A 27915-nucleotide genomic window follows, 5' to 3' on the forward strand; every position below is an offset into this window, starting at 1 on the left:
TGTTTGAAAGTATTTGCAAATGTTTGTGACTCAAATTCCTTCCCTTAGAAATAGTTATAGATTACTGAGCATGGGTGGGATATGATGGATAAGGATGTTATAGCACTAGGTTAGATAGATGATAGATAGATACTTTATTGATCCCCAAGGGGAAATTCAAGGTCCCAGTAGCTTAAGACATCACACACAACATTCACATACATCACAAACAGGATGATAAAAAAGCAAATCCACATGAATAGCATGGGCAATAAAATAAAAAATACTAAAATAAAAAATCCATAATGCATAGGGGATATACTGTAGGTTAGGGTGTGTGTTTATTATTATTATTATATTGTTTTTTGTGTGTTATCTTTTCGGTGTTATCTTATCTATTGTCTGATCTACACTTCGGTGCAGAAGGTGGCGGTAGTGTATCAATGAGCTGGATGCCAACCGCCGTAAAACACGAAGAAGAAGAAGATCCATCATCGTCCACAATGTCAAAGCCCGTCTAATTCTTTGACAATGTCCAGCTTATATACAGTATATACAGTCTATGTGTCAAAGAATTTCTAATACGGGAAGAAGTTCCACTCCCTCGTTACTTCCGGCTTCTGAACTGGTTGCAGTTCCACCAGAGTTCCATATAGGGGGCGGTCACAGGCCAGTGCAGAATGAATGGGACTCTATGGAGCGATACCCCTCAAAATCCACTTTTCTCAGGATATCATTTTTTGTCAAGTAATTTGAATGTTGCATTCGAAAGGGGGAGGCTAAGAAAATACACACTGCTGGGTGTTAGATTTTTTTAAAGTCGCTTTTTTGTTCTAAAAAGCCTTTTAAAATGTCAATGACGTCATACACATGTACGGCCAGAGATACTGCTTTACGGCAAGCTCTTTTTTCTCTCGAGGCATCGACAACACAGCTGACAGGTTAGGCTCTCCCTGTTAATACACGTGCTAGAAAGAGGTTTGCTAAGGTTTTAAAGACCACGCCGAAATATTCACTCTGACATTCTGGCTCTGCTTCGGATGCCGTCAAGCGGGATCTCCGATCGTAATCAATCCTTCACTGACCAATCAGCATTCATTAGCAGAATGCTAGCGTGTTATGGGCAACAACGACTCAACCTGTAACAAATCGAAAGGGCATAAATACTCGTTCATTCAACTTTTGACCTATAATCCATGTTGAACTTGCAAAAACTACAATCAAATCTGAGATTTCTCAACGACAATCAGGCGAAAGAGACAAATTTAGCCGTCTAGCTCCATAGGGTCCCATTCATTTTGCACTGGACCGTGATCACCCCCAGTGGAACTCTGGTGGAACTGCAACCAAAGTAGGTACAATGGGGCTGAATAGGGAGTGGAACAGCTTTCCGTAGACGGGCTTTGCTATGTGTCCAGGGGACGAAATATTTTTTTGCAGGATGGTAGGGGAAGACTCATGAATATTCATTAGGGAACTCATCCCTGAATGGATAGTACTCGTTGCCTGCTCTGGTTGGGCTGGTTAGGTTTGGGAAAGAGGATTGGGATTGGATATAGTGATGTCAGGGCGAGCCAATCAGGGATGAGTCTTGCCCTACCATCCTGCAACAAAAAAAAACTCGCGTCCAGGGTTGGTTAGAAAACGGAAACGGGGGATGCTAACAGAGCTAACGAGCTAACCTGGCAACCCCAGCTGCCGGTTGTTTGTTCAGGAGTAGAGAGGAAGATGGTGGACTTGGTGACAACAGCGTGCTCAGAACTCCGTCCCAAACAATTTAGAAAATGCTTAATATCTCAACCTGGTATTAGATATAGATTACCGGGGGACAATCATAGATAATACATTGTGAAAACCGTTGAATACATTGACTTTTTCGCCACCGGACAACTCTTTATTCCAAGATTAAAGAAAGCGGGGAGTTGCTGACCCACCAGGTGGTTGCTGCTGGTAAAGGACGCTAACCAACGTTAGCCAAAGTGTCAACAAAAGTGTGAGAGAAGGTGTAATTTACCCAGCTGTAAAAGATAAACCACGGAGACCATTCAGCCCTCTGCTGCTGCTGCCTAGACACCAACTGTCAAATCTGTGAGGAGCGGACTTAACACGTTACCTGACAGTTGGGCTGAAAGTAGGCTAACTTTAGCTAGCTAACCTCAGCTAGCTTTGTTGTGAACTGTGGATCAAAGCGGTACTCAAAATGCCACGGAGTAAAAAGGGGAAACGTGGCTCCAGCAAGCCGGGTAAGTATAGTAGTAGCGACCATGCTAACTCACCATCCAGCTTCTGGCATGAAACTAGCAGGAATGCAATGACTGAATATGGCAGTTAAGATAATAAACTCTATTTAGGATGAAAATGTTAATAATGTTACACGCTGTAAAGCTTGCTCGTCGCGTTGAGCCAGGCTAATAGCGGTAGCAGTTTGGGTATCTTTGCTACAGTATATACGGTATGAATGAGCCAACAGTGAAACAGCTTGTTGCTCCTCTAACTTTAGCTAACGTTACTATGGTTTTCCCGTCTGCCATGTGCAGCCATGTGGCTTATAATTAATGCCGCAGCTTAACATTGCCGTCTGCATGTGTTTGTAACATTTATGTTTAAGCCACTCGTTTTATTGTGTTTATATATGTGTAGAATCATAGAATAAGTGCCCTAGAAAGTGTGATGTATTTTATGGTAAACTAATGATTTCTGCTAGCGTTCAGGACCCTGATTTGCTAAAGCTACACTTGTAGGGTTAAGGTTAACCAAGTTATTTTTAGCAGCAATGCTATGCCATTTAAAACAGGTAGGTGAAACTGTGTTGAAAATGATCAGCAAGTGCAACAGGGTCTTTTAGTGCGTTCACTCATGATTTGCGTTTGTTTAAGTGCAGGTAAAGTTGATGCTCGTGGGTCACAGCTACACGTTTTAATCATTGTACTAGCGGTACGGACCATGATGCATGTGCCTATAGGCGTTACAGCCCCCTCACGTTGCAGGGCTCCAGACTAACTTTTTGCCTTGGTTGCACTGGTGCGCCTAACTTTTTTTATTTAGGTGCACCAACACAAAATTTAGGTGCACCAACATTTTTCCTTGCGTCACCGTTAACGCTGACTGGCGATACACAATATATAGCTCTGTATTTTTTTACAAAGTGGGCTAAATGTTCAGTTTTAAGTCAAAGCCACTTTTCACAAGCTCTTTTATTAAAACAGATTGTGTTTCAAATAAAATGCAAAGACATGGTTTCCTTTACCAGTTTGAAAATATACAGCTGCAACACATGTAAATGAAAGTTATCTGAAATAAATAGCCTAGGATATATATATATATATATATATATCTCTCTCTGAGAAAGCTCCTTTACTTGTTTTCAACAATAACAGACTGATTAAAAGAGAGAGATGACGCCCGGGTTCTGCTCCGACCTGCGTCCCTTTGCTGCGTGTCATTCCCCCTCTCTCTCCCCTTTCATGTCTTTAGCTATCCTATCAAAATAAAGGCCGGAATCTTAAAAAACAAACAAAAAAGCAGACAGACATAGGGAGACAGAGGGAGTGCGATGGACTGAAGCGTATGTTACTCACAGAGTGACGGCTGACTCATTATGAATGGGTCCAGCACGGGTCGAATGCACTTTGGCGGGTCAGCGGCGTTACACACGTCTTGTGTAGGCTATGAAATGTGTGTATCGTCACTGCGCTGCATTTTTATGAACTATGATATTCTGGCGGGTCACATCTCTCGCCCAGGTCCAGCAGGCTCCGTCTCACACGCTATTAGCTTACTCAACGAACTGAAGTTAGTTGCATTTAATAACTTCTAATGTGTTTTTCGCCGTGGCGGCCGCAATAACAGAGTTACCAGCGGAAACACTGGTACCAATATAGGTTTCCCTCTCATACTTAACAATATACAGCTGTGTTAATAACAATTAAAACTGTAGACAAATGTCAGCATGTGGACCGGCGGCGCTGTGTCTCTCCATGTTGCAGGTGAGCCGTGTGTGCGTAAATGGGGGCGGGTCTGCGCGGAGGAGAGATCCAAACACAGGCACGGCTTTACAGAAGGAAACCTAAACCAAAGTGTTAACCCTCAAACAGCCGTGCAGGCCCCACAAGTATACTGTATTCCCTGGTTTTTGGACCCCACGAATATAGTAAAACAAGCACACGCACACACACGAGGGCTGGTGAACAAAATAAATTGACAAATAGGAGTATTGAGCCTGGTGTTTCCATTGTATTTGCACGTCTTAGTAAATGTTATGCTAACGAACTTTAAGGCTACTGAGTAGTGCAGTGCTGGTAATTGTGCATCAGTGTTTTGTAATGTTTCATGAATGGGGAAAATGGAGCTCACTTGTGATCCTTTCTTCTCCCTCATGGTCATTCCTGCATTTTTATCTGTCTTTCTCATTCATTTATGGATCCGTTCACCATTCTACCTTCAATCTAAACGCCCTATATTTTATCCACCCATTCATCCCTCCATCCACACGTCATCTCCAGGCTCTCTACGTCAAGAGGTTCTGCAGCTGTCGGCTAAAGCCTCACTGAAAGGTAACTCCTCTGACGCTCGGACCCAATTAATGCCCCACCGTAATGCTGAGTTTGATGGCTGTTTGAACACACACAAAACGGGGCTGAAAATGTGCGTACGCCACTTCCCACGCAAGGGTTGTGATTTATAAAAAAAAAAAGACGGGAGAATGTGCGGTCCTCCACGCAAATTCTGACCCATGCATACGCGCGTTTTGGAGACAATGGGAATTGGCAGGCAGATGGTGAGGTGGTGAACTGGAGTCAGACTGCAGAAAGTAAATGTGGGAATAACTATTACTTTAGTAATATTTTCAAGTATTGATGTCTCGCGCACATTTCTATACTCCATATCATCCACGTTATCATGAAGATTAAATCCAGCAGTGCTTATTTGCGCTTGTTCTGAGTGATACTTGTTCCATAAACATCTTATAAAATGTTTGCTGTCTCACCGTCACATTGTCTGCTACAGAGCGCAGGAGGAGGAGATGGCCTGATGCATGGAATACAAGATAGCATCAAATACCCTACCATTAGATAACTGCAGAACACAGTGTAAATAACTAAATATCTGTCTTTAATACTGTGCATATATCATCAAATGTCAAAGTCTGGAAATGCAGCCGTTAAACTCTCGCGCAATCGTTACACTTAATGTCCTCGTTATCGGTCCGAGCTTTAATACTGTTCGTGACAAAACCTGCATGAAGAAAAGTGTGTTTGGCTATTAGACTTTCGTCTTCAAATTGTATCTCGGGGTTGGGGGATACCACTAGTTGATGCTGCGATTTTGGCAAGGTGTTAACAATCACAATATGTTGTAAACACACCAATGCTGCGGTGAACCCGTGCGTAATGCTGCATGATGGCACTGCTGGCACTGCAGGAGGACTACGCTAATGGAAGAATCAGGAGAGAGCGAGAGGATTCAGGGACCATGACGATGACTGGCTAATATGCCGATTTAAATTCCCTAAAGCTGTGCTCTTTGATCTCTGTACTGAATTGGGTCCAGTAGAGAGGGCAACGCGCCGGAACTGTGCCATGCCGGTCCAAATACAGGTCCTCGCCACTCTGGGGGCAACCGGCTGTTTCCAGAGGGAAATGTCAGACAGCTAAGTGTTTTTTATATATATATATTAAATCTTCAACTTTATCACTAAGGCTAGTTTGGATATAATATATAGTTCTGTTAAATCTTATCATATAGGTCTGGTATATTGAAGCTGTCCCTGAGTGCCGAAATGCCTGCTGTTTTGGAAGGTATTATTAATATAGGTGGTCTATAGATCAGGTTTCCCTACACTGTGCGAGAACAGGCCGAAATTATAATTCAATGGGGGGCGTACGTCGTTTTTGGCTTTTGGCCGTACGTACACTTTTAGTAAGGATCTTACGCACAGTTTTATAAATGAAACCCCAGGACTGTAAAGAAAGTTTATCAACATGTGACCTTCTTATCCACCCAACTTGTTCACTTACAACTGGCTGCTAACATCTACTTTGCTTAAGTGTGCTCCCATCGTGCCAATAATTTGGTTGAAATCTCTCCGACTATCCAACCACTTTTCCAGTGCTGACACCAGAACAGTTTGGATTGCGGCAGTCACCACTTCCTAAAGTGTGACTTTGTTCTCTCTCTCTCTCTTGCTCTCTCTCTCATGCATACTGTATGTGATGTTATGCCAGTGTAACATTCTTGACACTGTTTTTAAATCACCACATGATACACTAAGGAGTTGGGTTAAATTTGTAATTGTCATCATTACTCTTCGTCGCTTTCCCGTCCCTCATTGCCTTACTGCTGCCATGTGTTTATTTTTATTTTTTTAATACTTGTACAAGTGATGTTAATGTATTGGTTAAGAGTTCAAATCTATAACATTCTACAAATCTCTACATACAGCAGATTTGACAGGATCCAATGCCACATTTGTACAGTTGTAGAGAGGAAATAGCTTGTAGTGAGAACACAGGTTAATTTAGGCTTTCAGCTTGTACCACAAGGCCATAGCCAGGGGACTCAAATAAGCTCCCACCCGTTTGTCTTGGACTTGTGATTTGTCCGTCCGCAGATCCTCTTCCTCAGGGACTGACTGCTGGTGCTGTTTGAGTGATTGCTATCTAAGCATAAAGTAGCAAAGTGGAGACGAGAGCGAAAGTGAAAGAGGAGGGGGTTCAAGTTCTGTCGATGGGTCTCCTGCATCTGCAGTTCCCATGCTATCTTTTGATTGGCTGTAGCTAAATTAGAGGAGGTTGACTGACTCGCAGCACTTCAACACTAGTGTTGACGAACTGACCGAAGAGCCGGTTAATTAACCCGAGTAGTGTCACTGAACCGGGAGGATGAACCGACTCACTCCTGTTTTATTAGCTCATTCGTGCCGGCAGTGCTTCGCTCAGGCTGAGTGCGATCAGTGTATGCTTCGTTGTGCAGGCACCGAAATCCACGTTGCTATTCGGTCCGGTAGATACCGGAATTTTCATGTCGTGATGAAAAAGTAGAGACAATTTATCTTAGTTTTTATTTTATGCAAAAACATTTTAGTCTCGTTTTTTTTCGTCAACAAATATGCATGTTAATTTAGTCTTAGCGTTTTTGGACATTGGTGCAGTCTCGTCATCGTCTCATCTTAGTCATGTGAAAAAAGGTCGTTGACGAACATATTTAGTCTTGTCTCGTCTGACGAAATTAACACTATACAGTACGGTTTTGGCTTGAGCAATTATCCAGCTGTTAACCAGTCAGCTTAACTGTAAAATATTTCACAAGCAGCAGCCAACAGTAATGTTTACTGTCAAAGCTACAATGCCCAAACAAGTTTAATACATTTTACTGCTACTGTCTCTATTTCCCCCACAATAGCAATTTTAGAAGAATACAGAATAGCCTTTAAATAATAGTCTGGCACATAGTGGTGATTTTGTCAGCCACAGCAAAAAAATCAGCAGCTTGTGGCTAAAGATAACTTCCTCCCCGAATGGTTTTGTTTTGTAAAGAAAATGCAGAATAGCAAGAGGGTCAGAGGGTCTGTTCAGTTTACACATTCTGATCTCAAATATAGTCCTGCATTCGGTTTACTCATTTAGCTGCGTTTGTATTCTTTTCTGGAATTTTCTTACTACCTGAGCACAGGTGGAAACAGCTGAATGATAGCAGTTGTCATATTTACTGAATATTTGTGGTAGGCATTGGGCTTGTACATAAAGCAAAGTGGAACTTGATGCTATTGCAGGTAGTCTACGATTTAATGTGTTTTTCATCGAGAAAGTAACTCACAACTACAACTTACATGTTGCATTGTGTACATGTTGCTACAACTCTAAAAGTGACCTCTGGGTTACCTCGCCTGTCCTGGTTGACCTGAACATGAAAACACACGCACACACAGACAGTCTGACCATTCTGGATCGTACACACTGAATGAATAAATGACTGGCCACTCTGGTCTCCAGTAATCCTACCAACAGTAGAAAGTCCTGAGCCAGCAGGAACCTGAGGGTTAGCTTAGCTTAGCCTGCCTGGCTCTTCCACCCTGAAACCGTAAAACACTAATAACCGCCTGGTACAAATGCCATTTGCTATTCATTCCTGTGTGTGGGTCTGTGTGTTTAGTGTGTCTCTATATAAGATGAACTCTACTGGTGTACAGTTACTGACAAAGACGAACAGCTGAGCAGAGTAAGCCTACAGTCTGCTTCCCTTAACCTGCTATTAGTCACTGCTGGCAAAATGGCCTCAAGTCAAATTCTGTCTCATTTTAGTAGTGTTTTATTTCACTTGCACAGTTAACCAGCTGCCACTTTGACCACACTTTACAATATTCTGAGATCATAACTGGCTGTTGAAAACACTTTCTGTCCAGACATTACACTATGCAAGTGCATCCAACAAAACGCCTCAAAATTAACATAGAATTGAAGTTATGTATGTTAAAACAGTAGATAGATGAGACATTGCACTTCTGGATATTGCATATCTGTATTGTTGAGTTGGCAACAAAGCAACATTTTGGACAATAAAGGGAGGAAATGCCTGTTAGTGCCCCAACAACATTGTGGTTTTTTTTCTTTTGGAAACTTTTAAATCTATTTTTGACCTAGTGTTGCTCATCATTTCCTCTTCCTACAAGCTGTACTCTGTCATAACAACCACTAGTAGTGAGCTTGTCAGTCCCCATCATGCCTGCCTGTCTGTCACGATAGAGATGCTCAACGTTCTCAGATCAGCCGATTCTAAATTGCCTTTCACCCAGTCTTAAAACGGCATTCAGACTTGCGTTTGTTAACTCGTATCATGATTCAGGGGTGACTCATCCACATTTGCTTCCTTGACATAACTCAAAAGTCAGAGCTTATGTGTTAACTGAGATTCCAAGTGTGAGTTTTTTTATAAATATTTCTCCTCCTCCATGTAAATTGAACACTACCCTTTGTCTCTCCTTTCCCACCTCTGTCTTTATACCCCCCGCCCCCTCCTTCATTATTCCCCTCGCCTCACTATTTCCCCATCTGTCTTTTTTTCTTTCTCTAGGTATTAAAAATGGGGTGAAAGGAGAGTTAGGGGCCAGTGATGATGAGCTGACGTCTGATATTCTCAGCCACTGTAGCAGTGCCAGTGAAAGTACCTCTGTGCTGGAAGAGGGCACAGGTTTGTGCATAAATGCAGATAATACATACACATGCTTTTTAGAATCCTGTTTATCGTGGGTAATAGCCACGCTACTGCTTACATACACCAAGGGAAATTAATGCAGCCAATGTTTTTTTTGTGGTGCGACAGTAAAGCTTGCATGAGTTTCCCCTAAACTAAAGCTTTAAAGTTCCATACAACAAAATCCTGTGTATGTTGACTGGCCAAACACAGGAGGGGAGCAGGTGGATGAGCAGACTGCCCAGGAGGAAACGGAAGATAAACTCAAGCAGTGTATAGACAACCTAATGGATAAGAGGTAAGGTTATGTTTTTTTTTTTGCTTTTGCTCAGTCACTGTCAATAATGAAAATAGGAAATGTCAGGAATATACAGGAAGGGAGCCGTGCAACACCAGGCCATAATTGATATTGCAGGAAGTGATGTTACAAAAAATCTTCCCATTAACCCCAACCTTGGTCACCTTCTTGCTCCCTGTCTCCGTTTGTGTGTCTCTCTCTCAGCACTAAGACGCGTCTAGCAGGTCTCGAGTCGTTGCGACAGGCCTTCTGCTCCAGAGTGCTCTACGACTTCCTGACAGAGAGACGCCTCACTATCAGCGACTGCCTGGAAAGAAGCCTCAAAAAAGGTAAGACAAAATAGGTGTGTGTGTGTGATTGAGTTGACGAAACAAAGTTGCATTCCACTATGCTTTTCAAAGGGGATGAAATACCTAAAAAATTTTCACGGCCAAATGCACTAACGCGCACACGTGGCAGGACCGGATATCAAAACAAGAACAGAGAAGATCCGATTACAAACACAGACACTTACTTCATTCTCTGTTTAGGGCACCAGTATGCCTCCATTATATCTTTACATAAAAAAATATTAGTTTGCTGCTATATTAATGCGCTAAATATCGAGTACAGCCCCATTTTAAATATAGACTTGTTTAGGACACCTGTATATTTTGTTTAAATTCACACAGGGATCATTACAGTTTTGTCTTACCTCAACTGCTAGTACAGAAAACATTTCATCCTCTGTTTCCAAAGTGGAGCAGAAAACGGTCAACAACAACTGCAGTTAAACAAATAAAAACTATTTTCCCTCCAGGCAGCGTGGAGGAGCAGGCAGCAGCGGCCACAGTCTTCACCCTGCTCTGTATCCAGCTGGGGGGTGGAGACGAGGCAGAGGAGGGCTTCAAGTTGCTTCGCCCCATCTTCACCGCCATTCTGATTGACAGCAGTGCCAGCATAGCAGCCCGCCAGAGTGTGAGTAGTCGCATCTAAACCTGCAAAACTGTGGATATGGAATTATCTTTCTCTTACAGCAACTCCTGAAAAGAAATTACTAGAACAACAGAATTAAGCATGAGACGCATGTCAGCTCGGACTTGTGCACGTGTAAATCGATCAAAAACAAGTCGCATGGACTGCAGCTTAAAACTCAGTCAGCAACATGACGAGAAAAGTTCCAGAACAACAACAACGCACCCAAAAACATCTGGTTCAGCCAAGAGTTCATTGAGTGCAACTTCTGAAATGCATTTCTTCCACCCAGCTGACCTCACTCTCACCTCAAATGTTGTACAATAGTCTAGTTGATCATAGCTGCTCAGAGATTCAGTTTTAAGGTGGACTATCCTCTAAGGAGAGTCTCCCAGCCTGTCAAGAATGTAGCCGAGATATTTTAAATGCCCACTGTGTCAACTTTGGAAACGAACAGAAGACATAAAAACGTAACACTAGACAGTGCCATTAACAGCAGGCTTACATGGGGCGCACACTCTAGTGGGTGAGCTAGCGGTCACCCCATGTACACAAAATATATAGTCGTTTTTCTTTTTTGTTGCCAGCTGTTGTCAAACCCAGGTTATTTATCACTGTAGAGTTTTTCTGCACACAGAGAACATTAACAAACCAGGACAGAATAACCGTTTTAGGGTTGACAAGGTTATTTAAAAATAAAGTTGCATTAGGATCATGGTCGCAACTCTATTGCAATGGTGATCTGTCTTTTTAATGTTGGCAAACCTCAAGTTTTCATCAGGGGAATTACAGCTTCCCTCTGTCTGCCTGGTTATTTGACTTTTATTGCATGTGTCTCCATCAGTGTGCCAGAGCTTTGGGGCTGTGCTGTTATGTCTCTACCGCTGAAGAAGGAGAGGTAAGAACAACTTGCTCTCGAAGGCTAAAACTTACAATTCTTTCTAGGGGGATATGGGAAAATATTGGCACCACAAAGAATACTTGACTGTTTGACCTCTGCACCTAATGTAGAAACCAAAATATATCAAACAACAAAAGGCAGATACAATGTTATCAAATGTGGCTCTTGGTCCAAGGCTCTATTATCGGTTAGTATCTGGGATATTAAATCATGACATGGCAACAGCTTAACAATAGTTGTATTTAACAGTATGGCTTTTTTACATTTTCTCTCCCTTCCCCCCACTCCCCCTCACACTGAACCCCCCCCTCAGGACTTGATCAAGTCGTTGGCGCTTCTGGAGAGCGTGTTCATGTCTTCCTACCCCAACAGAGACGGAACGCTGCCCACACCCAAACCTGGCAGTCTAGGCCTCCACAGCGCCGCCCTGCAGGCCTGGTCACTGCTGGTCACCCTCTGTCCTACATCTAGACTGACTGTGCTGCTTGACCTGTGAGTGAAACAAACTGTGTTAAAAAAAAAGAAAATGAATGCATCAGTGTGGACTAAAAAGTATAGTAATCCTTCCACTTAGTTCTGTTAAGCTTCATGTGCGTGACATTTAGATGATCATGTTGCCAAAGTAAAAAGTAATTAACGGTGACTAATAGTGTAACCAACAGTGATTCTCTCCCTCTGTCGCCCTCCCTGTAGTCACCTCCCCAAACTACAGGCGTGTCTGCAGAGCAGTGACGTCAACTACAGGATAGCAGTGGGAGAGACCATCGCCCTGCTGGTGGAGCTGGGACGAGATATAGACGAGGTACACACACACACACCTCCCTACCTACGGGAGCAGACACATAAACAAATGCTGTGTATACTGATTTTACTATTATACTCATATCTACAGTTTGAGTTTTTTCTGGTTTTATTGTCATATTTCTTTGCTACAATAATGTCACGTGTGTGTGTGTGTGTAGGAATTTGAGGTGGAGAACAATGAAGGTCTGTCTCAATGTCTAAAGAGTTTAGCCACAGATGGCAACAAGCACCGAGCCAAGAACGACCGGCGGAAACAGCGCTCCATTTTCAGAGAGGTGCTACATTACATAGAGGTATGTTTTATTGCTGCAACGATGCTATTTGTAATTTATGATTGTACTTCTATTGTTAGTGAATCAGTCTCTGAACTATTGGTCTTTTGCATTTTCGTGCAGAACGAGGACTTCACCGAGGAGAAGATCCGGTTTGGAGTGGAGAGCGTCTACATCGACAGCTGGATGAGGAGAAGAATCTACGATGCCTTCAAAGAGATCCTGGAGTCCGGAGTCAGACACCATCTGCAGGTCAGGAAACGCACTGAAGCCAGTGTAGTCCAAAGAAATAGTTTGGTGTGTTCTCTCAGGAATTTTGTTCAGATGTAACCCAGTAGTGCTGCAACTGGTTTTGATTGCCGCTGTCTACATGAGAAGGTGAAAAGCAGTTGTTTGCACAGCCTCGTTCACGGCCCGCTCATTTTGTCACTTGGTCAGCAGTGTCATGTGACTGTTGTGCCACATATTTTTTGCTTCCAATAGAGTATTGCCAATTTTTGTGTCTTAAGTCGGGACTGCGCTCACATCTGCCATTGAACAAACACCTGAAGTTGAGTAAGAACACTGGTATTTGCCTGCAGAGCCAATTTCAGCAGCAGGTTGTAGGCACGCCAAATGTAATTTTCTGTGGAGTGCTTGACGGTCAACACACAAACACACCTACACATGTAACACGTGTGGGCGAATCCCACTGCCTCGCTATTAGATTTGTATAAATAAGTTAAGCAACAATTAAGATATCCAGCATTTTAGCAAAAGGGCACTTACTGCAAAATGTAACCAATAAAAAGGCACATTAGAAAGGAAATGTTAATTAAGGTCCTTGGTCGGCAGATGAGTTTACGCTTAACTGAATTTCAGTTTAATTCTCCGTGTTTTAGTAGATGTTGAAGGTGAATAGTTGATTTCCAAAGCTTTCATATGTACATATTTCACATCCAGCTTGATCACTCATTGGTTTTCCCACAATTTTGTTTTAATGTTGGAAGGTCTTGCCATAATATAAACAGCAAAACCACTACTTCATGACATTGATGTCCACAACCCATGTTGTTAATTTTAGTGTGTGTGTTTTGGTGCAGTTCAACCCACTACTGAGAGACATCTTTGGCCTCGGCGCGCCGCTCATCCTGGACGCTACTGTCAAAGGCAGCAAGATCTCTCGATTTGAGAAGGTAACAGCATCACTTCTGTGCTTGAATCTTAACCCGCACACTGGAACAATCTGATCTTGGTGTGTATGTGATTGCATTTTTCAGTATTTTTCTCCCTGTCTTGCGTTTAAGCTGCGTCCTTGTTTAGCTTAAGGTGCCACAAAATAAAAAAAGATATAATAATCTGTTTATCTTTTTTTCAACAGCATCTTTTCAACTCGGCTGCCTTTAAGGCCAGGACTAAACAGAGGAACAAAGTCCGGGACAAACGGGCTGATGTCATGTGAGAGATTGACGGGGATGGAGTGAATGGATGAGTATACAAGGAACTCCTTGGGCTGTATTGAGAGGGATACAAAATGATGCCTTCAACGTTTCAGCTGTCAGATGCACAAAACTCAAACTCTAAACAGGGCTTTTTTCCTTTTGTGCACTTCACCTGGAAAAACTATACTGCAGATTCAAGATGCCCAACAATTATAAAATTTGGCCCCCACAGCAAAAGGCAATTTACTGTTCCTCCTCGCAGGCATTTGCTTTTATCAGTGAATTGCAACAATTGCTCATGGTATTACAAATGCCTGCTCCGAGGCTTCATAGTGGATATGAACTATAAAACAATGCTAAACCTTTTTTTACGTGGGATTGAAACAACTTCATTGTACAGGAGAGTAAAAGAAATGTGATCTTCAGATACCAAAATTATCTTTTTATTCATTTTATCAATAGAAATACAGAGAAAGTATAGTGTTAAGTGCCATTGTAAGACTCCCAACATGTTGAAGCTTTATGGTACATTTGAGATCTGTTGAAGCCGTCCATGTTACGGTCACTGAAACCCTCTTTGGTGCTGATGGGTATTGTTTCTGATACTCAGCTTGAACTGCTGCCTGGTGGCTTGACAGATCAGTCAAGTCTTTTTTTTAAATTTTTTTTTTTATCCTAATTATTGACTTCAGTTTCCACATAAAGCTGCTTTTCCTGGACATAATCGGTCCCGGTTAGTCTCTGAAGTTTAATGTTAGATCAACTTCTGTAACACAAAGCCAAAAAGAGCCACATCAATATTCCGGAAAAACTCTTCTCTACTCTGCGCTAAATAGTCCTCGTTATTCCCTCAGTCGTCGTCTGTTTTTCCACCCAGAGTGGCTACTTCCAACTGCCAAACCAGAAACTGACTTTACAAACAATGCAACCTAAAAGAAAATGTGTGTGGTGTTTTTATGAGAGTGTTTTAATTGAATTTTATTTAACATAATGAAATAAAACGCATAAACAAGAAGATGCCTAATTTTAAAAATCAAATTTAAAGAGGTAATATTGTCATCTTTGTATTACTATGTTTTGGAAAGGGAAAAATATGTTTTAACCATTTCTGGTGCATAATTGTATTTTAACTTCTAATTTATTAAAAGAGCAGTACTGTGTGATTTTTAGGAAACTTAAAAATGCTAAGAACTGTTTACAGACACAATGATGGGATACCGATGACAAGAAGAATTTCTATTTTTATTTTTTATCATGTATATTTTTAACTTCGGGTTGGTGGGTCATACATTCTATCCATTCACATGTACTGCAGATAGACTGTACATAGGGATTTATGATAAGCTGTGTACTTGAATCATGAGATGCATTTAAAGGATTTTCCCTCTGATGAGCAGTGAATACATACAGGCCACTAAGCAGAGCTGCTGATCAGAAGTTTGCTGGTGGTGTTGTAATGGTCAGGTGTTATTGATTATATTAAATTTAAAAAGCACATTTCACAGTTGCCTGGGAATTTCAATACCTTGGTGAAAACTTGTCATCAACTTTCACGGTTTCTATTGTTGAACCAGGTTTGAGGCCCCCCCTCCCTTGCATGAAGTGCAGCAACTGGCCTGTCTTATTACAGCTTTGCTAAACTGTCTCATCAGTGGTTCTGGTGTTACGGCACACGGACAGAAGATGGATCAAATGAAATAAAGACTATTTAAGCGTGTTCTTTGTGTCTTTTGTAATTAAAAAAAAAATAGGTCCTGGAAAGACTAAATTTTGGGGAACAAGGAATCGGTTGGGAAAATAAATGTTATTAGACATTGTGAAGTTAGTTGGATCGTTAGTTAAGATAGAAAGTAATGAGATTTTACCGCTATGGTAATTTGAAGAAAAGGTCAATGTTAGCCTGAGGCAAAGACATGACCTGGCCGCTTTTCCTTTTAATAATTCTCTGAAATTTTGGACAAAGATTTTGTAACCAAAAGCTGCTGAAATTGAAAGATTTAAGTATGATGATGTATGATAATATTAAATGTTTAAACCCAGATGAAAGGATACAATAAGGTCATGTTTACACAGTTTCTCAGCCAGACAAGGAAAGATTAAAAATTGGAACACCTCATTGTGAATTTATCCTTTACACATATTGAATACACCAGCTAGAGCTGCCTACCTACATCTGGAACAGTTAACCCTGAACCCACAAGAGAAAACAGACTTGTGAAAATGAGCACAAATAATGTACATTAAATTGTTGAATTGCTGGTAACTAAATGTTGATGTACACTATAATGACATTACATGGTAGTATTACATTACCAATCAAGAATGACCACCTTTCTGACCCTCTGCTTCCCCCGTGCGGTCACGTTTTATTCTACTACACCCCTCCGAACCAACCAAAGTGGTATCGTCCATTCATGAATGCAACATGGAGGCGCTGGTAAAAGTAAGTGAGTAAAACATGCTGTGAAATGTATCAGGTCAGGGGGAGGCGATACAATAAATAAAATAATGAACGGAACTGCACTAAAACCGAGCCTGGTGACTACTTTAACCCTCCGAACAGCTGCTAACAGTTTAATTGCTTGATGCATGAGTTTTGCACTTGCCTGAGCTTCTCGTGTTGACCGTGCGAGTGTGACAGGTTGGGGATTTAATGTGAGCGTGTGTGTATGTGTGTGTGGCAGCGGACACAGATGGACACCAGACAAGTCACCGGGGTGTACGGAGAGCTCAGCGGTTTCCCTGCGCCTGTTTTTGCTCATGTGAGTGAAGAGCAGCTTCCAGAGCTCCGGACCTACACCGTGACTGCTGGTGAGCTGCTCTCTCTTTCAAATTCAAAAGAGGCTTTATTAGCACCACCATATTGACACATAGAACAACAGGGAAACATTAAAATGTACATACAGTTTTAAGACGCAGACAACATTACATGCACAATAACATTACTACTACACTTTCTCTCTCTCTCTCTCTCTCTCTCTCTCTCTCTCTCTCTCTCTCTCTCACACACACACACACACATAATGACACATGGGGTATATGTATAAAGTGTAATGCTATGCTGGAGTCTGCAAAGTTCATGAAATTATACAATATAAAAATATGTTGAAAGGAACAAACAACACTGAATGATTTCACTATTCTTTAGGTGTATCCAGTAATCTCCTGAGGGTGGGTTTAAAAAGGTTTACTGAGTTAACCCATCTGTTTCTTTGGAAAAATACCATTCAACCTGACTGTTGTCATTGAATTGAATTGAAATGTGTGTTCAGGGAAGGACGCTCATGTCCTCTTCATAACCACTGATTCAAGCAAAATGGCTATGAAAGGTTTTTGCATGCATCCTCATTAATATATTAATACCATTAATTACCATAAACATATGTCTAAGGTAAGATATTTTAAAGTTGAACAATAAACATAATCATAGATGAGAGTGACAGTTAATGTAATAGTACAATTTGATAAGTAAATGTTACTGGAAGATACATTTGTAAAAATAATTTCTGCGGTGGCCGGGCTGGCTCAGTGGTAGAGCAGGCGCGCATATACTGAGAGGTTTATGCCTTGACGCAGAGGTCCAGGGTTTGAATCCGACCTGTGACAATTTCCTGCATGTCTTCCCCCTCTCTCTCCCCTTTCTCACATAGCTGTCCTGTCAAAAATTAAAGGCGGAAAAGCCCAAAAAAAAAAAAATTGTGTATCTGTGATCAACTAATTATGATCCTTTAAACCAGGAAGTTTGCATTCACTGGCCAAGACCATAAAATACATAGACATGGGGTTGAAGATTTTGCCTCTTGGGATTGCGTGTCTACACGTTTGTATCATACAGGTGTGGATAATTGAAATAATTGAGGGTCTCTTTATTCAACCCAACTTGGAAAACTTCTCACCGTGTGCACATCCAGAGTGGAGTCAGAGCGACCTGGTCCGAGGCTCCAGACTTTGCTACTCGCAGCAGTGGACTCTGATCGCAGACAGCAACGACCACCAGAGCATCAGGACTGTCCTCCCACCAGGACCCTGTGTACCTGTGTCTGGAGAGTGAGTACATGCACACACCCTAAAATCCTCTGAGATTTCACTGAGTTCTATTACAACTTTGAATGCAAATGAAGCTGCAGCCTGAATATGAGATGAGATCTGAGCAGCATAAGATATGAACATACTTCTGTACACTGTGTTTTCATTTATTGAATTTTCTAACATCATTAACAAAGTCTCACCATTTATTATAAAATGATGTCAATAATTATATATTGGCAACAAAAAAAAGCAACTGTCCATTTTGAGGTTAAAAGCAGCTGAAAACCATGCATTTGCTTTGACTTCTCACCGTGCTGCAGTGATGTAAAAGTGTGACATCACTGTGGGTGTGGCTACAGTTTACATCAGTGATACTGGGTGTGGTCAGAGATGCAACAGACTGTTAAACTGTTAAACTTTTATACCCCGTTTACACATACATGGTTATTTTGAAAAACTGAGACATTTCTCTTTGTTTGTGCCCTTCGTTTACACGCAAACGGAGAAATCGCCTCTGAAAACGATTCTTTCTAAAAACTTCGGCCAGATTGGAGATTTTGGAAAACTTTGTTTGCACGTTTGCATGTAAACTGACACAAACGGAGGTTTAGGCAGCCGAGGAAGTGAGGAAGTGAGGAAGAGAAGAGAGAGGAAGTGATTCGTTGCTGTTTTCGGGATTCTGATTGGCTAACGTGGGCTTGCGCTTCTCGTTACACTGCCACCTACAGGTTTGGCATGTTCTTGATGGCGTATATACACGGGTACGTGTAAACGAACACTTTTCTGAAAACTGACAGCTGTGCACGATGTTATTTTTGAAAACGGAGAGGTTGAAATGTCCTTTTATGAAAATAGCCGGCCACGTGTAAACGTAGCATTAGTCAGAGAGTACAGTGAAGCATTGGTTTTCAGCCTGGTGTTGAGTTTGGCTTTAATTAAGAGTTTTTATTTCTCTTCTGCTCCTCAGGTTACTGAGTGGACTCTCTCCCATTCGAGCCCTGAGGGCTGTTGTCAGGGAAACAAGTGGCCACCAGCTCCTCGAAGTGAGAAAAATAGATTGCAGTATCCTCTGTAAAAACAATGTTTGAGCATCCTGACAGACTGTTGTTGTTTATGCTTTGTTGCTGTTCAGATATGGGACCGCCACGGCCTCAGGAAATGCCTCAACCTGACTGCTCTCAACAAACACGGCCGAGTGTACGATGACGGTGAGACAGATGTTTTGTGCTTTACACGTTTTTTTCCTGTTTGCGCCAACAATAAAGAACTAGCTAAGCATCACTGACCCAGTCACATCAACTTATGTAGTGTTTTTCACGTTTGTAAAGTGAGTGGGCGGTTGCACCCTTGCATTGTTGCGTGTTCAAGTGTGTGTGTGTGTGTGTGTGTGTGTGTGTGTGTGTGTGTGTGTGTGTGTATGTGTGTGTGTGTGTGCGCGCAGCACAGTTTGGCTGTCTGTCATGGTCGGAGTGTGAGAACAAACTGCTGTATGTAGCTGAGAAGAGCAAGAACACATCAGTAGAAACACAAGATGGGGAATCTGCATGCAGGAAGGTAAGAATATCAAGCAGATTGTAAATCCAACAGAAGGATACAAGATTTTCTATAATAGATTCTTAAACCAAATAACACTGAAAATGACATTCATGTCATTAACTACACAGAAAAGTGTTAATGTGTCACTTAAGTTGCTTGTGTGTGTTATTGTGCCCAAACAGGACAGGAGTGTGTACTGTGAAGACTGGGGCGAGGCTTTGACCAATAAGAGCATCCCGGTGATTTGTGTTGTGAATCTGCAGAGCGGCTCTGTCACTGTGCTGCAGGGCGTCCCGCCCGACGTCTCACCTGGACAGGTGAGGACAGAGGCGCTTTCAGCGACTTTCACCTGACACTGCAGGATTATTGACTGTTAGGCCTCCTGCACACTGCCTGCGTGGCGTGAGCGTGTCAGCTGCGTGGCGTGTCCGTTTTTATTTCGGCTCCCATGTTAACAGGTTAGAGCTTGCACACTGCCTGCGTGACATGCACGGCTCCGGCTCGAGCCACGCCGAAAACGCGTGCATGCTAGAAATAGGACCGACGCTTATTTTTCACGCGACACGCAAGCAAGTTGGAAGTGTTTCCAGGCAAAATAGAATACGAAAAGATGTTTATAAGTCATTTTGGCACAAATACATTTAATAAATAAATGTAATCAAATCAAATAAATGTTGATGTTTGAAAGTATCTAGGTTTTGACATAAATGCAGATATAAATGTAATTTAAAAAAATAATAATAAATAATTATCGATTTTCAAATATTGCACCTGTCAATACAGAACGAAATATTCTGTAGCCTATTTTGCCGTCAATACTGCTGCCGTTGTCTTTGCTGTGATCAAATCAGTATATATTTATGTTTAACATGAAGTATACACGCTATTATTTCATTGTATCAATGGGAAACATACATGTGTACAGACAAGGCTAGCAGCAGCAGTGCCGCATCAGACATGTTTCTGGTGTGTAAAGACATAGAAATTGCCACGCAGCCGCCACGCAGCCAGTGTGCAGGAGGCCGTGTGTGGAGGTCAAATGTCAATTCAGAATCCCAGTGTGATTTTGTGCCAATGCAGATTGATTGACATCTTTAATAATACTGTGTGTGTGTGTGTGTGTGTGTGTGTGTGTGTGTGTGTGTGTGTGTGTGTGTGTGTGTGTGTGTGTGTGTGTGTGTGTGTGTGTGTGTGTGTGTGTGTGTGTGTGTGTGTGTGTGTGTGTGTTGTCCTCCAGGCTCTGTGGGCTCCCGGCAGTCAGTCAGTGGTTTTTGTTGGTTGGTACCACGAACCCTTCAGACTCGGACTGAGGTTCTGCTCCAACCGCAGGTTAGATAGTTGCTTTGTTTTCTGATTCAGCCTGAGTCAGCATGAAAACATTAGCACCAAAATAAACAAATGAATAATGTCAAGTGAAGTTTATTTATATATCCGAAAATCCCAAGTTTTGATTTGGATAAACAAAAAAAAACTATCAGGAAAAAATTACATAAATTATAGTGGCATATAAGAAAAAAATCTCTCTTTTTTTTTTTTTAACACATATTGTATATAAGCCCACTAAAAATGATCGGATTACATTATATCAGAAAATTATCATTATTTTTATTATTATTACTACTACTACAGTATATTGGTGGCAGGGGAGGTAATGTTCTTGTTCATAAGATCTGCTGAATCGAAAAGAAAAGGAAAATAGAAAACAGCAGCGACTGAGCTGAAAGGCTTATTGAGTCATGTAAAAAATATAGTTTATTCGTATAGCAGGGCTCAAACTAAACAGTGGAAGATCCAGTTTGCAGTTTCATTTTGTGTCCCTTTCTCTTAAAATTCTGTTTCAGGTCAGCGTTATTTAAACTCGACCTGGATGGAAACTGTGGTGAGCACATTTGTCTCTTTCTTAATGAATCACACTCACACATTCTCTCCGCACTGCTCATCTGATCCCTGTACGTCCTCCTCCCTCCCAACCAGAGTATCTGTCTGGGGACAACCTGTCGGTGTCCTGTCCCAGGCTGAGTCCAGACGGGTCCATGCTGATCTACCTGCAGGGTCGAGTGTTTGGTCCTCACAACCAGTGCCTCAGTCTGCAGCAGGTTGTGTGTGTGTGTGTGTGTGTGTGTGTGTGTGTGTGTGTGTGTGTGTGTGTGTGTGTGTGTGTGTGTGTGCGTGTGCGGGTGCGTGCGTGCGTGCGGCGTGCGTGTGCGTGCGCATGCGTGCGTGCGTGTTCTTTAACTATATTCGGTACAGTATACTTGTGGGGTCTTGACAGCTTTCTGGGGCCAAAATGCTGGACCCCACAATTTTAAAGGGCTGTTTGAGGGTTAAGACTTGGTTTTAGGGTTAGACTAAGGTTAGGGTAAGGGTTAAGGTTAGGCATTTAGTTGTGAGGGTAAGGGGCTAGGGAATGCATTGTGTCAATAACGGGTCCCCACAAAGATAGTGCCACGCAGTATGTGTGTGTGTGTGTTTAATTAAGTGGGACTTTGTGCAGGGTAATCCTGCATTTATGAAAGACACACACAGGTACAGTCTGAACCCACCCTGGATGAACCAACATACACCAGCCAAAATGAAGGCACACGCACACACACACGTACGTACGTGCGTGCGCATGTGTATCTGTGTTTTCCTTCTGTAAACAGTGACTATTAATCCTCCACAGTTAGACCTGAAGAGCGAGAAGACATCCACACTGCTGGATGTTGTTAACAGACCACAGACTGGTAGGTTACATACTGTCACACTAGTGGTGTGCTTTAGGGATGGCAATGTCAAATGTTTTTTTGTTTTTTTTTAACACATACACCTCCCCCCTCAGGATAAACTGTAGTAACTATGGTGATTTTCTGACTTATAGTACCATCATCAGGTCAAAATTGTATTTTGCTCAATAGTTTAGTTTATTATCGACTACCTACAAAACTAATGACATTACCGTCAGCCTCGGCTTTTCTGTAAGTGCTAAATAGCAAATGTTAGGATGCTAACATGCTTAATTAGGATGGTGAATATGGTAAATACTTGCTAACCATTTGCCCACGTACAACCTTTTTTTCAAGTCATCTGCATTAATAACTTGAATATACCTCAGCTTGGCACAATAGAATAAACATCTGTACAATATTATACATTTGTATTATTATCTTTATCCAGAGCAACTTGCTCATTATTCTTGGCTTTATGTATAAATGCAATCCCTGTTTGGTTTATTATTGTCTATGTGACCTGTTTTAGGAAGCGGATACTTCTTGAATAAACTGTCCAGTAAAATGTAAGACGTTGTTTACGAAGAAGGATAAAAGAGCTGATAGGGCGAGTGAGAGTGCTCGGTGGAAGACCATAAAAAATGAAAGGTAACACGTTTATTCTCTCCATGTTTCTTTGTTTCAGGGGAGTTTGCAGGTGTGTATGAAGCTCTACCGCCCTGCTGCTGGTCTGCAGATGGTCAGAGAGTGGTGTTCAGCAGCGCTCGCAGAAACTGGAAGGTAACAATCACACATTTAAGGAATAGTTTGACTCTTATCACTAGCCTCTAATCTATCTAAACTCTATCTAGACTCTGATCTAATTAACTCCTGGGTCTTGCTACATATCGATTTTCTTGTCTAACTCTCGGCCAGAAAGCAAATAAGCGTATTTCCCAAAATGTTGAATATTCCTTTAAATCATCAAAATCATCATGTCATTGTAACACTTTCCTTGACTTATTCTCTCTCTCTCTCTCTCTCTCTCTCTCTCTCTGTATGTCTCTCTATCTCAGGATCTCTTTATGGTTGACCGAAGATCAAACAAAGTTACCTCCCTCTCTGATAGTAAGAGTCCATCCCCTCCTCCTCCTCCTCCTCCTCCTCCTCCTCCTCCTCCCTCTCTTTTGTCCTCATCTCCATCTCTTCTTTTCCCTCCTCCTCCTTCTCCTTTCTCTCATCCTCCCCTCTCTCCTCTGTTTCCGCCGCCTCCTTCCCCCTGTTGGCCTGCCCATCCTCCCCTGTCTCCTGCTTTTCTTCCTTTTCCTTCTCTTCCTCCTTTTCCTCCCTCTCCTCAAGCTGTTCCTCTCTCTCCACTGTCATCATGTCTTCCTCCTCTTTCTCTTCCTTTTCCTCCTCTTTCTATTCCTCCTCCTCCTCCTTTTCCTCTTCCTCCTCCACCTTCTCATCTTCATCATCAGGAGCACCAGAGAGAACAGGAAGGTACATCAAGACCAACAGACTGAATGTTGCCACCAACATCCAATCGAGTAGCAGAAACTCCACCGGAGCATGAACTGAGCACCAAAGATGACATCAAATTAAAGACAAATACAATTTATAGATGACTACATTTCATCAATAGTAATGATTGAAGATGTTTTTCACAAGAGCTGAATGTAGCTGGCAAAGTACACTAACAATAAAGATAATTTAACTATTCAAAGTAAAAATTATTATTAATTTTTTTTATTTAAAGTGCATCTTCTGCACGTCATCAACATCTGTGATTTGGATATATAAGCTCTGGACATATCATCAAGGCCCATACAATTTATGATGGGTACATACTTTTTAAAATCCCTTAAAAAAACTTACCAGACCTTCATCTCTGCGTTGGTCTCTGTCTATCGTGGCTCTACTGTGATATGGCTTTCCTTCATCACTTCTTTCTGTCTTTGTTGTAACCTCCTCTCCCCTGCAGGTCTCTCTGATCATTCAGTTTATGGCAGCTGGAAGCTGCTGACAGTCCAGAAGGACCTGATGGTCGTCTGCTGCTCAAGCCCTAACACACCTCCCACTCTGGTCAGACTGAACGCACATGCATACTGCATTATGCTCAAATATAGTTTACTGCATTGTTAAACAAGATTTAGTCAGATAAAAATACTCATTTACATGGGATTTCTTGGTTTTATGGCCTATGTGTGTGTGTGTGTGTGTGTGTGTGTGTGTGTGTGTGTGTGTGTGCGTGTGTGCGTGCGTGCGTGCGTGCAGAGGGTGGGTTTCCTCCCCTCAGCAGGTGAGGCTGTGACCTGGCGAACCCTGCAGCAGCCCGTCATGACCTTTGACTTCCACTGGACAGTTCTAGATGTTACACCTCCAGCAGAGGAGGACAACACACACTACTGTGAGCATCTCACACACACACACACACACACACACACACACACACACACACACACACACACACACACACACACACACACACACACACACACCAGTGGGTAACTGTGGGTCAAAATGTCTATCACTATTCCCATATGAAACTTGCTGTGACGACAATCTCTCTCTCTCATCAGCTGGTTTAGACTTCGGGGCTGTCCTGGTTAAACCGCTCCTCTATGAAGCCAAGACACCTCTGGTCGTCTTCATCCATGGTCTGTGTTCACTTATCTGTGCGGTTGCTGTATTTCTGTTTCCAGGATGAAACATATTGCTTGATTTACATTATGCTTCTATTTTTGCTCCCCCAGGTGGCCCCCATTCCCAGTTCGCAGCAGAATGGAATTGCACCACAGCTGGACTGGCTAGACTCGGCTTTGCTGTGCTCATGGGTGAGACGCCTCTGTTTCTCTCTCTCACACACACACACACACACACACACACACACACACACACGTGCAACATGCACAAACACTGGCACACTTAAACTGCCTTCTGGCTGTATCTTCGTATTTAGTACACAGATATGCGTGGGCCATCGATATTCTTGTCTAACTCCCTGCAAGAAAGTGGATGAGCATATTTCCCAAAATACTGAAAAGGAGATGAGCCTCATTTGCATTTTGCAAATGTCACAAGAGGATGTAGTTTACTTAAAAAAAATGGCCTGTGTCTTTTTTTGTGTGAGGGTATATTAAATCTGTATGAAAAACAACTTAAACTAAGATCTTGTTTGAATTAGGTGAAAACCAGTAAAAAACTAAAACAGTAATCCTCCAAAATTCACATTATCAAAGGCTTCACTATTTATCTTTTGATTTTGCTGTCCTCCCTCTCTGTCCCTCTTTGTGTCTCTCTATCTAGTGAACTACCGGGGATCCACAGGGTTCGGCCAGGACAGCATTCTGTCCCTGATTGGTCAGATCGGAAGCCAGGATGTTAAAGATGTGCAGGTACTGGCTTACACAGAGTCCTGGCTAGAGTAAGGATAGCCAAAAAAAACCTTAGAATTAAAAAAAAAAAAATCAGTGAAATGAAGAAAGCTGGCACACTTTTTTAGTCATGTCATGTGTTTATCCATTAACAACTCAGTATCGGAACTGAAAATATGAATAACTGTGTCTTTATCCAGACGGCAGTGCTCACTGCGCTGCAGATGGACATCACCCTTGACCCCAAACGACTGGCTGTGATTGGTGGTTCTCACGGGGGTTTCCTGTCTTGTCATCTGGTTGGTCAGTACCCAGAGTTTTACAGAGCGTGTGCGGCCAGGAACCCTGTCATTAATGCTGCTACTTTATTGGGCACCAGTGACATAGTAGACTGGTGAGACACATGCACGTACACAGCAACTCGTACTGTACACACATGAGCTTTAGCTCCGCTGCAACACAGCCAAACGTTTGAATGAACTTATACTCTCTCTGCGTCTCCAGGCGTTACACCAGTGTGGGGCTTCAGTACTCATATGACCAGATACCCACTGCTGAAGCCCTGGCTGCCATGTTACAGAAGTCACCCATCACACATGCTGCTCAGGTCAGACACTCGCACACTTTTATAGAGAATAGGCCAAAAGGTCCTAAAAATCAAATGTTATTTCCATAAATAATGATTGTCTGTCGTATAAGCGGATTTTTATTTATTTTCTATTTTAAAGATTATTTTTTGGGCTTTTCCGCCTTTAATTTTTGACAGGACAACTAGATGAGAAAGGGGAGAGAGAGGGGGGAAGACATGCAGGAAATCGTCACAGGTCGGATTCAAACCCTGGACCTCTGCGTCGATGCATAAACCTCTCAGTATATGTGCGCCTGCTCTACCCATTGACTCAAACCAGCCATGTATAAGCGGATTTTTGACCGAACTGCTGAGCTAAATTAGGATTTATTCAGAGAGGACATAGAAACTATACTGCAAATGTACCTGAAAATTCAGACATTACTTATCTAGTAGTCTATATCCTTTGTGTTCCACTTCCGGGATTGCTCCGGTGCTGCAGGAAATTCCGCCGGATGCATGTATTTTCCATATCCTTCCGCTTTCTTTGTGTTGGAATTTTAAATTCAGTGGATTTATGAGGACTATTGTTGACTGCTCCTCAGATCTCTGCATGATAAATTGGCAGCTAGCTGGACTATATGTCCAATCTGAGTTTTCTCTCGCACGACTATTTTGCAGTGGCTCTGTGCAGAGTTTGGCACCGCCCATGACGATTCTGATTGGTTTAAAGAAATGCCATTAAACCAGAGTACGTTTTCCTCCCATCCCCGAATGCTGTGTGGCGTAGCCAGACCCTCCTTCAGCGTGCTTTGGAGGAGGGTCTGGCAAAGCAAGATTACTTATCTAGACACAGGAGCAAAGTTCAGGAGTCTGTTTCATAAAGAGACTGTGTGTGTGTAAATGTACAGTGTTTTTATCTGTGTGTTTGTTTGTAGATCAAGGCTCCAGTCTTACTAATGCTGGGGGCCAGAGACAGGCGAGTGTCTCCTCACCAGGGTCTCGAGCTCTACAAGGCACTGAAGAGCAGAGCTTCACCTGTCAGGTACAACATACATACATACATTAAATACACCCAATTAACACAACTGGACAATCTGATCCAACACAACAGAGGTTTTAATTCAGCTCAGGCATTCCTTTTATTTTGTCCTCACCCTCATCAAGACTAATACTTGTGATTATTAAGACTGATCTTTAGCTCTGCCAATCATCTGTTTGTCCATGCAGACTGTTGTGGTTTCCAGAAGACGGACATTCTCTGTCCAGAGTGGACACACAGGCCGACTGCTTCCTCAACACAGTACTGTGGCTGCACCAGCATCTCTGAACACACACACACACACACACACACACACACACACACACACACACACACACACACACACACACACACACACACACACACGCTGAGACTGGAGTTTTGCTGCTGCTGAACATCCTCGTAAAAGAAGATAAATTATTTCACTATCACAACATTTGACAGTCGTAAACACACCTCTGCCTTTTTTACAACAACAATACTTTCTGTATGTCTCAATGTACCCAATTTTGTAAAAACATTTTCAAATCAAAGCGCATAATAAAACAAAATCTTACAAACCTGTATTCATTTATAGATTTTGTCATAGTTGGTTACTCAGTGCTACTTATAAAAAATGTCCTGAACTATCACTTTCCCCACAATGATAAATTAAATCAGTAAAATCAGTAAATTAAATGTGTACAATGTCCAGCAGATGGCAGTCTGTGTCTGTTGTAACGGATTTCCTTTTCTCTGAACATTTATTCGATAAATAATTTGACCTTTTATCATACCAGCTTTATGATATGTATGTGTATATGACTGTTTTAGAGCTCTTTAACAAAATGTAATGCTACTCATTTTAATGAATAAGAC

At 42.1% G+C, this 27915-nt stretch overlaps 2 protein-coding genes across 4 annotated transcripts; both read left to right on the forward strand.

The window, feature by feature from the left end:
* The first annotated feature begins 820 nt into the window (after nt 1-820).
* On the forward strand, nt 821-15535 carry ifrd2 (interferon-related developmental regulator 2). 3 transcript variants are annotated; one of them, XM_078254567.1, is made up of 13 exons: nt 1645-2222; nt 4482-4532; nt 9049-9165; nt 9382-9466; nt 9671-9795; nt 10266-10423; nt 11265-11318; nt 11635-11813; nt 12015-12123; nt 12284-12418; nt 12521-12649; nt 13480-13572; nt 13758-15535. In XM_078254567.1, the coding sequence occupies exons 1-13, from the start codon at nt 2180-2182 to the stop codon at nt 13836-13838; spliced, it is 1359 nt and encodes a 452-aa protein (XP_078110693.1). In that variant the 5' UTR covers nt 1645-2179; the 3' UTR covers nt 13839-15535. The 3 variants fall into 3 exon arrangements, with proteins under 3 accessions (XP_078110694.1, XP_078110693.1, XP_078110695.1); XM_078254568.1 differs by lacking the exons at nt 1645-2222; nt 4482-4532 and adding an exon at nt 821-920; XM_078254569.1 differs by lacking the exon at nt 4482-4532 and having other exon boundaries at nt 1647-2222.
* A 694-nt stretch (nt 15536-16229) lies between these two features.
* Nucleotides 16230-27617, forward strand: apeh (acylaminoacyl-peptide hydrolase). Its single transcript, XM_078254570.1, has 22 exons — nt 16230-16261; nt 16503-16629; nt 17730-17865; nt 18815-18890; nt 18980-19055; nt 19289-19401; nt 19566-19700; nt 20621-20712; nt 21225-21262; nt 21358-21479; nt 22049-22109; nt 22777-22871; nt 23147-23198; nt 24055-24155; nt 24348-24480; nt 24653-24730; nt 24827-24907; nt 25380-25468; nt 25648-25841; nt 25952-26054; nt 26954-27060; nt 27246-27617. Exons 1-22 carry the CDS (start codon nt 16244-16246, stop codon nt 27343-27345), a joined length of 2127 nt encoding a protein of 708 aa, XP_078110696.1. The 5' UTR covers nt 16230-16243; the 3' UTR covers nt 27346-27617.
* The last annotated feature ends 298 nt before the right edge of the window (nt 27618-27915 follow it).

The sequence above is a fragment of the Sander vitreus genome, chromosome 7, assembly GCF_031162955.1.
Source record: "Sander vitreus isolate 19-12246 chromosome 7, sanVit1, whole genome shotgun sequence".
NCBI lineage: Eukaryota > Metazoa > Chordata > Actinopteri > Perciformes > Percidae > Sander > Sander vitreus.